The 15,492-nt window shown below is 48.2% G+C and overlaps 1 protein-coding gene across 1 annotated transcript in view; it reads right to left on the bottom strand.

Annotated features, from left to right (window-relative positions):
* LOC135511944 (BAH and coiled-coil domain-containing protein 1-like) overlaps positions 1-15,492 on the bottom strand; it is a 121,927-nt gene that overhangs the window by 21,686 nt on the left and 84,749 nt on the right. The window contains 3 exon segments of the mRNA XM_064933476.1: positions 4,687-4,928; positions 6,506-6,672; positions 12,632-14,041. Coding sequence (XP_064789548.1) covers positions 4,687-4,928; positions 6,506-6,672; positions 12,632-14,041 — 1,819 coding nt within the window.

The raw sequence follows: 15,492 nt of genomic DNA, 5'->3' as shown, positions 1-15,492 counted from the left end.
AGAGAAGCCAGCTTCCTGCTGAGGTCAGGATCGACAGAGAAGCCAGCTTCCTGCTGAGGTCAGGATCGACAGAGAATCCAGCTTCCTGCTGAGGTCAGGATCTACAGAGAAGCCAGCTTCCTGCTGAGGTCAGGATCGACAGAGAATCCAGCTTCCTGCTGAGGTCAGGATCTACAGAGAAGCCAGCTTCCTGCTGAGGTCAGGATCGACAGAGAATCCAGCTTCCTGCTGAGGTCAGCATCGACAGAGAATCCAGCTTCCTGCTGAGGTCAGGATCTACAGAGAAGCCAGCTTCCTGAACCCCCCTAAACTCCCCCTAACAAACTGCCACACCACTCATACCTAGGGTTACACAATTCCGGGATCCATCAATAAATTCCCTGGTTTTCCTGAAATCCCGGTTGGAGGATTCCTGGAATCCGTACGGAATAAGCAGGACATCCAGGGAATTTATTGAAATTTTCCGGAATTTTGCAAACCTACCCATACCCCTCATTCCCATCCCACACACCAACTCTCCATCACCCAGCCCTAACCTGTCTGTCACCATCACCCCCTGACCTCTCCTTTCAACCTTTGACCCCCCAGTCAGTCCCTAAGACCCAGCGATAGCCCTCAGTCACATCCTCACTGGAAGGAGAGTATGTGAAGAGGGGACAAGGGCAGTTGGTTGATGTAGAATGATGTAAAATCAACAGTTAATGTAATTACTATGGCAACAGCCTTTCTCTTTTTCCTCTCTCCAACACCGATGCCAACAAGTACTGCCACCAAGAGACCAGTTGCTAGAGAAACTCTCTCTCTCTCTCTCTCTCTCTCTCTGTCTCTCTCTCAAAGATTAAGGAATACACTAATGATACTACACTCATTCATTCATTAATTAAAAATACATCCTGTCACATACCAGCCAGCTCCAGTAATTAAACAAATATGGGATGTGTGTGGTGTGTGTGTGTCGTCTGTGTGTGCGTGTTGTCATTTTTCATTAGTGTGTTGTAATCACTGTGGTAACCGTGATAAACGTTGTGCTTGTTTAATCAGTTTATCACGCTATCATAGGTGGAGCACAGCCAGAAAACACATCCATCAATATGATGACCTAAACACTGGAATTTAACACTGTGTAGGGCATTTGCTTTGTAATCGTGTGTGTGTGTAAGAAGAGGGGGTTGTAGAGTCATTCGTCACTGTGATAAGTCTACATGGGGACTTTGTCCATATTAATATGTGCTGAGGGTGAGAGGGGGTCAGGACAAAATCAATGGAGTGATAAATATGGAGAGAGAGAGAGAGAGAGAGAGAGAGAGAGAGAGAGAGAGAGAGAGAGGCAGCAGTTCCTCTTATAAAGAAGCTCAATAGGGTTCATCTCAGGCACAAATATTTCTGTGAGTCCTAAATATAAGGAAAAATCAAGATGGCGCCGCACTGGATGGCTGTCGTTTTACAAGCTCTGACCCAAGACAGCTTTTCTGTGATTATTTTGTCCTTTATTTTGACTCTATTTCCTGTAATGTATCCTCTATTATTTCTTACAACTGACAAGAACTTTGAATATCAGATCGGCAGTTATTTACCCCAGTTACGGCGTCTACTTCAAATCATCTGCCCTGGGCTCCCTCTGTAATTCCAACCCAATTTTCGGCGTTACAGAGAAGAGAGGGTGGATGCTGGTGAGATTAAGGTGAAGGGAAAACTGGCCACCTCTTCCCTCCATTCCACTGGCTAATGTACATTCACTCGAGAATAAGATGGAGGATCTCTAATCACGGACTTGCTACCAACGCGACTCTCGGAACTGCAATATTCTTCGCTTTTCAGAAACATGGCTCTCATACAAGATACCCCCCACGGCTATCCAACTCCATGGATTCTCCATTCACCGGGCAGACAGGACAGTGGAGTCGGGGAAATCGAGGAGGGGAGGTATTTGCCTCTTCCTCAACTCCAACTGGTGTCCTAATTCCAGCAAGGTGGAAGTGTCGACCCACTGTTCACCCGTCTTGGAATATCTGATGGTCAAATGCCGACCCTTCTACCTCCCGAGGGAGTTTTCAGTTGTTATTTATCGTGACTGCTGTATACATTCCACCTCAGGACAATAACAACAATAAGCTGGCACTTAAGAACTGCACAAGGCTATAAACCAGAAGGAAACCCTACACCCAGAGGCTGCCTTTCTGGTTTCCAACGATTTTAATTAATGCCCAACTTCCATCAACACATCTCCAATGACAATAAAGGCCATAAAGCCCTAGACCACTGCTATTCGACCCACAAGCAAGGATACAAGGCCCTCCCTCAAAGTACCAGAAATTCGCTCCGTTGAGAAATGGTCACCAGAATCAGAGGGTAAGCTACGAGACTGCTATGCTAGCGCTGACTGGAATATGTTTCGAGATTTTGCCGATAACGTCGACGACCTAACCATCTCCGTCACTGGCTTCAATACCAAATGCATCAACGACGTTGTACCCACGGTGAAGGTTCACTGCTTCTCCAATCAAAAGCCCTGGATTAACACCGAAGTTGGTGCTAGGACAGGACAGGACTACCACACACAGAGCTATCGCAGACAACCCTGATGCTACACGGACGATGACAGGAATAAGTACAAGAAGGCCCGCTATGACCTCCACAGAGTCATCAAACGAGCAAAAGGACAATATAGGAATAAGGTGAAATCTTATTCCACAGGCTCTAACACCCGCTACATGTGGAGGGGCTACAGTCTACTACGGATTACAAAGGAAGATCCAACCATGATCTGCACAATGATGCCTCTCTACCAGACTAACTCAATGCATTTTATGCACGCTTTGACAACAACATTGATCGTCACACCTTTAGGGTCTTTAATCAGGGCAACACCTGCAAGGCCGCGGGCCCCGATGGTATTCCAGGGTGCGTTCTTAGAGCATGCGCAGAACAGCTGGCAGGCATATTCACGGTCATTTTCAACCTCTCCTTGTCCCAGTCTTTAATCCCCACATGTTTTAAAATGACCACAATCAAGGCTTCATGACACAATGATTACCGCCCTGTAGCACTCACTTCTGTAATCAGGAAGTGCTTTGAGAGGCTGGTTATGGCACACATTTACTCCACCATCCCAGAAACCCTAGACCCACTCTAATTTGCATACCACCCCAACAGATCCATAGATGACGCAATCTCAATTGCTCTCCTCACTGCCCTCACCCACCTAGATAAGAGGAATAACTTTGTGAGAATGCTGTTCATTGACTACAGCTCGTCACCAAGCTTAGGACTCTGGGTCTGAACACCTCCCTCTGCAATTGGATCCTGGACTTTGTGACGAGCCAACCTGAGGTGGTGAGGGTAGGCAACATCACCTCCACCACACTGGCCCTTAATACAGGAGCCCCACAGGGGTGTGTGCTTAGTCCCCTCCTGTACTCCTTATTCACCCACGATTGTGTGGCCACACACAACTCCAACACCATTATCAAGTTCCCTGACGACAGTAGGCCTGATCATCGGCAACGATGAATCAGCCTACAGGAAGGAGGTCAGAGACCTGGCAGTGTGGTGCCGGAGCAACAACTTCACCCTCAACATCAGCAAGACCAAGGAGCTGATCGTGGACTACAGAAAACATAGGGGCGAGCACGTCCCCATCCACATCAACAGGGCGACAGTGGAGCATGTAAACAGCTTCATGTTCCTCTAATCACTAAAGACTTAAAGTGGTCCAAACACACACACAGTCATGAAGAAGGTACAACAGTGCCTCTTCCCTCTGAGGAGCTTGAAAAAGTTTGTCATGGGCCCTCAAATCCTTAAAAGGTTCTACAGCTGTACAATTGAGAGCATATTGACTGGCTGCATCACTGCTTGGTATGGCAACAGCACCACCCTGGATCGCATGGCACTACAGAGGGTTGTGAGGACAGCCCAGTACATCACTGGGACCGAGCACCCTGCCATCCAGGACCTCTATATCAGGCGGTGTGAAAAGAAGGTCCGGAAAATGGTCAAAGACCCCAACCACCCAAGCCATAGACTATTTTCTCTGCTGCCGCACGTCAAGAGCTACCGGTGCATCAAGTCTGACACCAACCAGCTCTTGAACAGCTTCTGTCTCCAAGCAATACAACTGATAAATAGCTAACAAAATAGTTACATGGGCCGAGTTTACCTTGTATCTCTATTGACCTTTTATTTCAATATTGCACTCTATGCACACTCACAAGGACCTAAATACTCACAAACACTGTCACTCCAACACACACACACTGTCACTCACTCCATCATCTGCTCACTCACACATAATATGGAGACATTTATACTGACTCTACACACCCACACACCTACTAACATACAATCTGCTGCTACTCTATTTATCATATATCCTGTTGCCTAATCACCCTATATCTACTTCCATCACTCCAGTATCCCTGCACATGTACATATGTTATTGGAACTGACTTTTCAAATATTTCCTGTATATAGTATGCTTAGTTACTTACTTTATGGTGTATTTCATATTTCCTATTCTTATTTCTCATGTGTTTTTTTTCTAGTAATACATTGTTATTGATTATTGCATTGTTGGGTTTTGAGTTTGCAAGAAAGGCATTTCACTGTATTTGTGCATGTGACATTCAAACTTTGAACTTGTATAAGTGAATAAATGGATAGGAGAATCCCTGCGGAAACACTCGCCTGAGTCTCTTGGGGCCTTCTGAGGCGCTGGGACTGGAGGTAGACTTGCGTTTCCGGGGGCGACCGGGTCGTCTGCGAGCAGGGCTATGAGAGGTCTCTGCTTTCTGGCGGTCATGTTTTCTCTGCAGCTTTGTCAGTTCTCTCTGTTTCTCTTTGTAACGTCTCTGGATCTCCGCTAGCTGGACTCGTATCGCTAGCTCCGCCCCATCCACCGTCTCCATGACACCCTTCACCGGACACACCTGCAGACAGATAGACATGAAGGATATAGTAGATTGTAAATGGACTGTACTGTGTGACAGTACATAGAAAATGTAGCTTGTGTATCTGTGTGTATATACAGTGCAGTTATATACTGTGTATCTATGTATATACAGTACAGTGTATACTCTATATCTGTGTGTGTATATATATATATAGTACAGTTATATACTGTGTTTTAACATCAAATCAAATCTAATTTTATTTGTCACATACACATGGTTAGCAGATGTTAATGCGAGTGTAGCGAAATGCTTGTGCTTCTAGTTCCGACAATGCAGTAATAACCAACAAGTAATCTAACTAACAATTCCTAATCTACTGTCTTATACACAGTGTAAGTGGATAAAGAATATGTACATAGGGATATATGAGTGAGTGATGGTACAGAGCAGCATAGGCAAGATACAGTAGATGGTATCGAGTACAGTATATACATGTGAGATGAGTATGTAAACAAAGTGGCATAGTTAAAGTGGCTAGTGATACATGTATTACATAAGGATGCAGTCGATGATATAGAGTACAGTATATAGGTATGCATATGAGATGAATAATGTAGGGTAAGTAACATTATATAAGGTAGCATTGTTTAAAGTGGCTAGTGATATATTTACAACATTTCCCATAAATTCCCATTATTAAAGTGGCTGGAGTTGAGTCAGTGGAGTTGAGTCAGTGTCAGTGTGTAGGCAACATGCATGTACAGTACCGTTATATACTGTGTATCTGTGTAGCCTGGTGATTAGACCGTTGGACTCGTAACCGAAAGGTTGCAAGATCGAATCCCTGAGCTGACAAGGAGCAAATCTGTCATTTTGCCCCTGAACAAGGCAGTTAACCCACGGTACCTTGGCCGTCATTGAAAATAAGAATTTGTTCTTAACTGACTTGCCTAGTTAAATAAAAGAAATACAGTACATTACTGTTATATACTGTGTATGTGTGTGTATATATATATATATATATATATATATATATATATATATATATATTAGTACAGTTATATACAGTACAATTATTTACTGTGTATATACAGTACAGTTATATACTGTGTTTCTGTGTATATACAGTACAGTTATATACTGTGTTTCTGTATATACAGTACAGTTATATACTATGTTTCTGTGTATATACAGTACAGTTATATACTGTGTTTCTGTGTGTATACAGTACAGTTATATACTGTGTTTCTGTGTGTATACAGTACAGTTATATACTGTGTTTCTGTGTATATACAGTACAGTTATATACTGTGTTTCTGTGTATATACAGTACAGTTATATACTGTGTTTCTGTGTATATACAGTACAGTTATATACTGTGTTTCTGTGTGTATACAGTACAGTTATATACTGTGTTTCTGTGTATATACAGTACAGTTATATACTGTGTTTCTGTGTATATACAGTACAGTTATTCTGTACATGTGCATTATATGTTTGAGTAAACAAGTGTGTATACCTACAGGACTGTCTGTATGTGCACATTTGAGTGTGTGTGTTCAGTTCTGTGTGTGTATGGAAAGTTCTGTGTGTGTTTAGGCATACACACATACCGGCTCGTGGCGAGGCGTCCAGCTGCATTTCCGTCGCAGGTTGAAGGTCATCCTGACGGGACAGTGCTTCCCCTCTCCACTCCCTGGAGCTCCTTCCCCAATTTCCAGACTGCGAGCCGCAGCCAGGGTCGCCAGGCTACTAAGGTCAAAGGTCAAAATGTCCTCTCCTGGCGAGAGAGAGAAAATAATTACATTATTTTTTACTATTGCCGCCCCCTAAACAAGTGATTGGCAAACAGGGTGAATGTTAGCTAAGTTATAGCATTCACACACACACACATCGGCAGAGTGAGAGGGAAAGAGGTGGACAGACGGAGAGAAAGAAGGAGGGAGAGTGCTAAAGGAGTGCTGTCTCTCCATCTATCACTGTCATTAACTCTGTCATTGTCACCGCCTGCAAATCAACAATATTCAATCATGAATATTCATGAGGGACCAGCCAGCCCACACCCACAACCACACACACCGGTTCATTTCGCTGAGCTGCAAAGACAGTCAGTCAAATTGCTGCGCACAAGAGAAAAGTAGAGGGAGAGAGAGGATGAGAGGACAAGGCAGAGGAGGAGGAGGAGGAGAAGGGATGACAAGGCAGACGAGAAAGAGGAGGAAAAGGGAGGACGAGGCAGAGGAGAAAGCGGAGGAGAAGGGAGGACGATGTATAGGGGAAGGAGGAGGAGAAGGGAAGATGGGGCAGAGAAGAAGGAGAAGGGAGGACGAGGCAGAGGAGAAGGAGGAGGAGAAGGGAGGACGATGTATCGGGGAAGGAGGAGGAGAAGGGAGGACGAGGGAGAGGAGAAGGAGGAGAAGGGAAGATGAGGCAGAGGAGAAGGAGGAGGAGAAGAGAGGACAAGGTGGAGGAGAAGGGAGGAAGTGGTCGAGGGGAAGGAGGAGGAGAAGGGAGGACGAGGTAGAGGGGAAGGAGGAGGAGAGGGGAGGATGAGGTAGAGGAGAAGAAGGAGGAGAAGGGAGGACGAGGTAGAGGAGAAGGAGGAGGAGAAGGGAGGACGAGGTAGAGGAGAAGGAGGAGGAGAAGGGAGGACGAGGTAGAGGAGAAGGAGGAGAAGGGAAGATGAGGCAGATGAGAAGGATGAGGAGAAGGGAGGACAAGGAAGAGGAGAAGGAGGAGAAGGGAAGATGATGCAGAGGAGAAGGGAGGACGAGGCAGAGGCGAAAGGAGGAGAAGGGAGGACAAGGTAGAGGGGAAGGAGGAGGAGAAGGGAGGACAAGGTAGAGGAGAGGGAGGAGAAGGGAAGATGAGGCAGATGAGAAGGAGGAGGAGAAGGGAGGATGAGGCAGAATAGAAAGAGGAGGAGAAGGGAGGACAAGGAAGAGGAGGAGAAGGGAGGACAAGGAAGGATGAGGCAGATGAGAAGGATGAGGAGAAGGGAGGACAAGGAAGAGGAGGAGAAGGGAGGACAAGGCAGAGGAGAAGGAGGAGAAGGGAAGATGATGCAGAGGAGAAGGGAGGACGAGGCAGAGGCGAAAGGAGGAGAAGGGAGGACGAGGTAGAGTGGAAGGAGGAGGAGAAGGGAGGACAAGGTAGAGGAGAGGGAGGAGAAGGGAAGATGAGGCAGATGAGAAGGAGGAGGAGAAGGGAGGATGAGGCAGAATAGAAAGAGGAGGAGAAGGGAGGACAAGGAAGAGGAGGAGAAGGGAGGACAAGGAAGAAGAGAAGGAGGAGAAGGGAAGATGATGCAGAGGAGAAGGGAGGACGAGAAGGGAGGACGAGGCAGAGGAGAAGGAGGAGAAGGGAAGATGATGCAGAGGAGAAGGGAGGACGAGGCAGAGGCGAAAGGAGGAGAATGGAGGACGAGGTAGAGGGGAAGGAGGAGGAGAAGGGAGGACAAGGTAGAGGAGAAAGAGGAAGATAAGGGAGGATGAGGTAGAGGAGAAGGAGGAGAATGGAAGATGGGGCAGATGAGAAGGAGGAGGAGAAGGGAGGATGAGGCAGAATAGAAAGAGGAGAAGAAGGGAGGACAAGGAAGAGGAGTAGAAGGGAGGACAAGGAAGAGGAGAAGGAGGAGAAGGGAAGATGATGCAGAGGAGAAGGGAGGATGAGAAGGGAGGACGAGGCAGAGTAGAAGGAGGAGAAGGGAAGATGATGCAGAGGAGAAGGGAGGACAAGGCAGGGGCGAAAGGAGGAGAAGGGAGGACAAGGTAGAGGAGAAGGAGAAGGGAAGATGAGGCAGAAGAGGAGGAGCAGGGAGGACGAGGCAGAGGAGAAGGATGAGGAGAAGAGAGGACAAGGTAGAGGAGAAGGAGAAGAGAGGACGAGGTAGAGGGGAAGGAGGAGGAGAAGGGAGGACAAGGTAGAGGTGAAGGATGAGAAGGGAAGATGAGGCAGAAGAGAAGGAGGAGGAGCAGGGAGGACGAAGCAGAGGAGAAGGAGGAGGAGAAGAGAGGACAAGGTAGAGGAGGAGGAGAAGAGAGGACGAGGTAGAGGGGAAGGAGGAGGAGAAGGGAGGACAAGGTAGAGGAGAAGGATGAGAAGGGAAGATGAGGCAGAGGAGATGGTGGAGAAGGGAGGACGAGGCGGAGGAGAAAAGAGGACAAGGTAGATGAGAAGGAGAAGGGAGGACGAGGTAAAGGAGAAGGAGGAGGAGAAGGGAGGATGAGGTAAAGGAGAAGGAGGAGGAGAAGGGAATATGAGGCAGAGAAGAAGGAGGAGCAGAAGGGAGGACGAGGTAAAGGAGAAGGAGGAGGAGAAGGGAGGACAAGGTAGAGGTGAAGGATGAGAAGGGAAGATGAGGCAGAAGAGAATGAGGAGGAGCAGGGAGGACGAAGCAGAGGAGAAGGAGGAGGAGAAGAGAGGACAAGGTAGAGGAGGAGGAGAAGAGAGGACAAGGTAGAGGGGAAGGAGGAGGAGAAGGGAGGACAAGGTAGAGGAGAAGGATGAGAAGGGAAGATGAGGCAGAGGAGATGGAGGAGAAGGGAGGACGAGGCGGAGGAGAAAAGAGGACAAGGTAGATGAGAAGGAGAAGGGAGGACGAGGTAAAGGAGAAGGAGGAGGAGAAGGGAGGATGAGGTAAAGGAGAAGGAGGAGGAGAAGGGAATATGAGGCAGAGAAGAAGGAGGAGGAGAAGGGAGGACGAGGTAAAGGAGAAGGAGGAGGAGAAGGGAGGATGAGGTAAAGGAGAAGGAGGAGGAGAAGGGAATATGAGGCAGAGAAGAAGGAGGAGGAGAAGGGAGGACGAGACAGAGGAGAAAGAGGAGGAGAAGGGAGGACAAGGTAGAGGAGAAGGGAGGATTAGGTAGAGGGGAAGGAGGAGGAGAAGGGAGGACAAGGTGGAGAAAGAGGACAAGGTAGAGGAGAAGGAGGAGGAGAAGGGAGGACAAGGTAGAAGAGAAGGAGGAGAAGGGAAGATGAGGCAGAGGAGAAGGAGGAGGAGAAGGGAGGAGGAGGCAGAGGAGAAAGAGGAGGAGAAGGGAAGATGAGGGAGAGGAGAAGGAAGAGAAGGGAAGATGAAGATGAAGCAGAGGAGAAGGAGGAGGAGAAGGGAGGAGGGGGCAGAGGAGAAAGAGGAGGAGAAGGGAGGACGAGTTAGGGGAGGAGAAGGGAAGATGAGGCAGAGGAGAAGGAGGAGAAGGGAAGATGAAGATGACGCAGAGGAGAAGGAGGAGGAGAAGGGAGGACGAGGCAGAGGAGAAAGAGGAGGAGAAGGGAGGACAAAGTAGAGGAGAAGGGAGGACGAGGTAGAGGGGAAGGAGGAGGAGAAGGGAGGATGAGGTAGAGGAGAAGGGGGAGGAGAAGGGAGGACAAGGCAGAGTAGAAGGATGAGGAGCAGGGAGAAGGAGGAGAAGGGAAGATGATGCAGAGGAGAAGGGAGGACGGGGCAGAGGAGAAAGAGGAGGAGAAGGGAGGACAAGGTAGAGGGGAAGAAGGGCGAGAAGGGAGGACAAGGTAGAGGAGAAGGAGGAGAAGAGAATATGAGGCAGAGTAGAAGGAGGAGGAGCAGGGAGGACGAGGCAGAGGAGAAGGAGGAGGAGAAGAGAGGACAAGGTAGAGTAGAAGGAAGAGGAGAAGAGAGGACAAGGTAGAGGAGAATGATGAGAAGGGAAGATGAGGCAGAGGAGAAGAAGGGAGGACAAGGTAGAGGAGAAGGAGGAGAAGGGAAGATTAAGCAGAGGAGAAGGGAAGACGAGGTAAATGAGAAGGAGGAGGAGAAGGGAAGATGAGGCAGAGGAGAAAGAGCAGGAGAAGGGAGGACAAGGTAGAGGAGGAGAAGGGAAAATGAGGCAGAGGAGAAGGGAAAATGAGGCAGAGGAGGAGAAGGGAGGACGAGGCAGAGGAGAAGGAGGAGGACGAGGCAGAGGAGAAGGAGGAGGCAGAGGAGAAGGAGAAGAGAGGACAAGGTAGAGGAGAAGGAGAAGAGAGGACAAGGTGGAGGAGAAGAGAGGACAAGGTAGAGGAGAAGGAGAAGAGAAGCAATAAGGCTAAGTATGTAGTTATTGTCCTACATCTCCTCATTACCGACATGGACACAAACCAATTTACCCTCCAGGGGGAGGAGAGGGGAAAGAAGGGTACTGACTCAGTCTGCTAAAAAAAAGAAAGAAAGAAAGAAAGAAAGAAAGAAAGAAAAAAAGAAAAAAAAGAAAGAAAAAAGAAAGAAAGAAAGAAAGAAAGAAAGAGAGAAAGAGAGAGAGAGAGAGATATTCCCTTTTGTACTTTAACTGTTTGCACATAATATGACATTGGAAATGTCTTTATTCTTTTGGAACTGTTGTGAGTGTTATGTGTACTATACATTTTTTATTGCTTATTTCACTTTTGTTTATTATCTATTCCATTTGCTTTGGCAATGTGAACATATGCTTCCCATGCCAATAAAGTCCTTAAAGTGAAAAGAGAGAGGGGAGGGGGACATTGCAAGAGAAAGAAGGAGAAGGCAGAGTGAAGGAAGGCCGAGTGAGCAATAGACATTTAGACCAGTCGACAGAGTAGAAGAGAAGAGAGAGATGGATGATGGAGGAAAAAGAGAGAGAAAGGGGTGTGTCTGCTTGGCCAATAAAGAGCAGTGTCTGATTTTACTACAGACCCACTCACAGCTGGACCACTGGAGCTGAAGGGATATTAACTTACAATATTACAAAGCTGTGTGTAAGCTCAAACCATAGAACAGGCAGGGCACACATAATATATTAAACGAGAGGAGGGCTGGGAGAAGGAACAGACAATAAGGGATGGAGAGAGTGTGAGAGAGAGGGAAAGTGAGAAACAGTGGGATAAAGAGAGAGTTAATGAACCAACACCCTCAGAGAGAGAGAGACACAGAGAGAAAGAGACACAGAGAGAGAGACAGGAAGGAAGGAAAGAAGGTAGGATGTATCCTGTCCTGGTTGGTAGAGTACAGCGGAGTCTGGTCTGTCAGATCTCTGGGCCAATGAGATGCTCTGGCTACCCCTGACTTGATAACATCACCGCTGACATAAACAGGCCTAGTTAAGCCACCCCGAGGAAGGCCGCCACAGATCGATACCTTCCTCCCACCCTCCCGCCACACACAAAGCTGTGCCGCACCTAATAAGTATTTGCACTTAATTCTGTCATCAGGAAGGAATTACACAGAACATTACATGGCTTTTATAAATTATAAGAAGAAACAAGGACAAATGGAGAAAAGCACAGCCAGTGTGGTTCATCAGGGATAACTTAACAGTTTATACACACGCACACACAAGTGTAAATAAAAACATCTTCTCTCAGGGGGACAAGGGGAAAATTTCAATTCTTTAAAGTAGAACTGTTTTAAACAAGAGCTTCTCATTAGTCGAGCTACACTTCAGAGCCTGAGGGAGGGAGGGAGGGAGGGAGGGAGGGAGGGAGGGAGGGAGGGAGGGAGGGAGGGAGGGAGGGAGGGAGGGAGGGAGGGAGGGAGGGGACACTAACATTATTGTATTGTTTCTCTCTCCTATCTATCCATTTACCCTCTCCCCCTCTCCTCATCCATCCCCCCTTTCCCATACAAATCCACCCCATCTCCCCCTCTCCCCCAACTACATCTCATCCTCCAGGGAAACATTTGATCTTTGGAGTTGAACAGACAACATAGGAAGGAAGCTACACAGTCAGTGTGGGTGGTGTGGGTGAATGTGTGTGCTGTCACACATTTTCTCTCCACTCACCTCCTGTCGCTCTCTCCTTCTCCCTGTTCCTCTGCAGTATCCCCAGCTCAGCCAGCTCTCCCAGTATCTCCATGCCTCGGTGTGGGAGTGGGCGTGGGGCAGGCAGCGTTGTAGTGGAGGGGAGCATAGCGGGGTAGCGTTCATCCCGGGTGGCAAACAGCGCCGCAGCAATGAGAAGCTCCAGACTCCAGATGCAGGGATCATCACTGAGGGTAGAGGATGGTGCTGGAGTTGGGGCTGGGGTTGGGGCTGGGGGTGGGGCTGAGGCTGAGGCTGGGGCTGCGGGTGGGGTTGGGGCTGGGGGTGGGGTTGGGGCTGGGGGTGGGGCTGAGGCTGGGGTTGGGGCTGGGATTGGGGCTGGGGGTGGGGCTGAGGCTGGGGCTGCGGGTGGGGTTGGGGCTGAGGGTGGGGTTGGGGCTGAGGGTGGGGCTGAGGGTGGGGTTGGGGCTGGGGGTGGGGCTGAGGCTGGGGGTGGGGCTGAGGCTGAGGCCGAGGTTGGGGTTGGGTTTGGGTTTGGGGTTGGAGAATTCTGGGAGCTGCTTAGTAACTCCACAGAGACTTCACTCTGACTCATCCTACCCCCCTCCTTCTCCTCTAAGTTCTCCTCCTTCTTACCCTTCTCTCTCTCCTCCTTCTCTACGTTCTGCTCCTCCTTACGCTTCTCTCTCTCCTCCTTACTCTTCTCTCTCTCCTCATTCTCCTCTACCTCCTCCTCCTTGCTCTTCTCTCTCTCCTCATTCTCCTCTACCTCCTCCTCCTTACTCTTCTCTCTCTCCTTCTTCTCCTCTACATCCTTCTCCTTACTCTTCTCTCTCTCCTCATTCTCCTCTACCTCCTCCTCCTTACTCTTCTCTATCTCCTTCTTCTCCTCTACATCCTTCTCCTCCTCAGTACAATCTGGTATGTGATTATTTTTCAACTCTACTGAACTTTCCTTCTTCTCCTCCTCTTTCTTCTCCTCTGCTAGTTGTGAGTCTTTCAAGCCAGCTGGCTGAGCCAGGCTGCCCACAAAGACCTCTCCTTTCTGGGCATCCTCAGATGCAGAGATTGGGGCTGGAGCTGGAACTGTGGCTGGGGATGAGTTTGAAACTTGGGCAGGACAAGGCACCATTTCAGAGGTCTTCACTCCAAATAGTGGGGGCTCAGATACTGATTGCCCAACCACCTCTGCTCCTTCTGGTTCCCTTTCTACAACTCCACTAGATTCTACAACTGTGCAGCCGTTCTCCTTCTTCTCTTTTTCTGCATCCTCATTCTCCACAATCCTTGTGGTGTGTGGGCAGAGCTTAGGGCAGGGTTCAGTTGGCTCCACCTCTAGATCAGCATGTTCAGCAAATCGAGCTTCCTCTGGGGAAGGATCAGCCTTGTAACGCATAGCAATTTCTGGATAGGTGTAACCTGGTGGAAGATCTGAGACAGAGAAAGAATATAAACGCCTTAGGTCAAGACTAATAAATCAATCAATCAGTAAGGAAACAGAGAGCTATAATAGTTGGGGACATGGCTACAGTAAGTGTACAGGCAGCAGGTTGTCTGGTTGTGATTGCAGTGCAAACCCTGTCACCACCCAACTCTGTTATTGATGGTATCCCTCCGCCCCCTCACAACACCACCAGAGACATGCATATCCTTCAGCCTACTGTCTTTCAAGGACCTCTGCAAGATAAGGAGCGTCTGTCTGAAATGTCTCTGACCTCCCACATATAGTACACACACACACACACACACACACACACACACACACACACACACACACACACACACACACACACACACACACACACACACACACACACACACACACACACAGAGAGACACATAGACACACACACCTATAGACACATAGATACATAGACACACACACACACAGACACATAGACACACACACCTATAGACACATAGGTACATAGACACACACACACACATAGACACACACACACAGACACATAGACACACACGTGGACACACACATATAGACACAAAGACAGATACACATAGACACACAGACACACACATAGACACACAGACACACACACATGGACACACAGACACAGACAGACAGACACACACATAGACACATTCTCTCACACACACACACACACACACACACACACACACACACACACACACACACACACACACACACACACACACACACACACACACACACACACATAGACTATGTGTCCATCCTTGCTTCAAAAATGATTTGCAGAACGACAGGCTTCACAGGCCTTCTCCTGGGGTGTAGGGGTTTCTAATCTTTCCTACAGCGTCATCCTCTCTCTCCTGGGGTGTAGGGGTTTCTAATCTTTCCTACAGCTTCATCCTCTCTCTCCTGGGGTGTAGGGGTTTCTTATCTTTCCTACAGCTTCATCCTCTCTCTCCTGGGGTGTAGGGGTTTCTTATCTTTCCTACAGCATCATCCTCTCTCTCCTGGGGTGTAGGGGTTTCTAATCTTTCCTACAGCGTCATCCTCTCTCTCCTGGGGTGTAGGGGTTTCTTATCTTTCCTACAGCATCATCCTCTCTCTCCTGGGGTGTAGGGGTTTCTTATCTTTCCTACAGCATCATCCTCTCTCTCCTGGGGTGTAGGGGTTTCTTATCTTTCCTACAGCTTCATCCTCTCTCTCCTGGGGTGTAGGGGTTTCTTATCTTTCCTACAGCTTCATCCTCTATCTCCTGGGGTGTAGGGGTTTCTTATCTTTCCTACAGCTTCATACTCTCTCCTGGGGTGTAGGGGTTTGTTATATTTCCTACAGCTTCATCCTCTCTCTCCTGGGGTGTAGGGGTTTCTTATCTTTCCTACAGCATCATCCTATCTCTCCTGGGGTGTAGGGGTTTCTAATCTTTCCTACAGCG

Source organism: Oncorhynchus masou, chromosome 24 (genome assembly GCF_036934945.1).
Source record: "Oncorhynchus masou masou isolate Uvic2021 chromosome 24, UVic_Omas_1.1, whole genome shotgun sequence".
Classification (NCBI taxonomy): Eukaryota; Metazoa; Chordata; class Actinopteri; order Salmoniformes; family Salmonidae; genus Oncorhynchus; species Oncorhynchus masou.
This window is presented reverse-complemented; position numbering and strand designations above follow the sequence as displayed.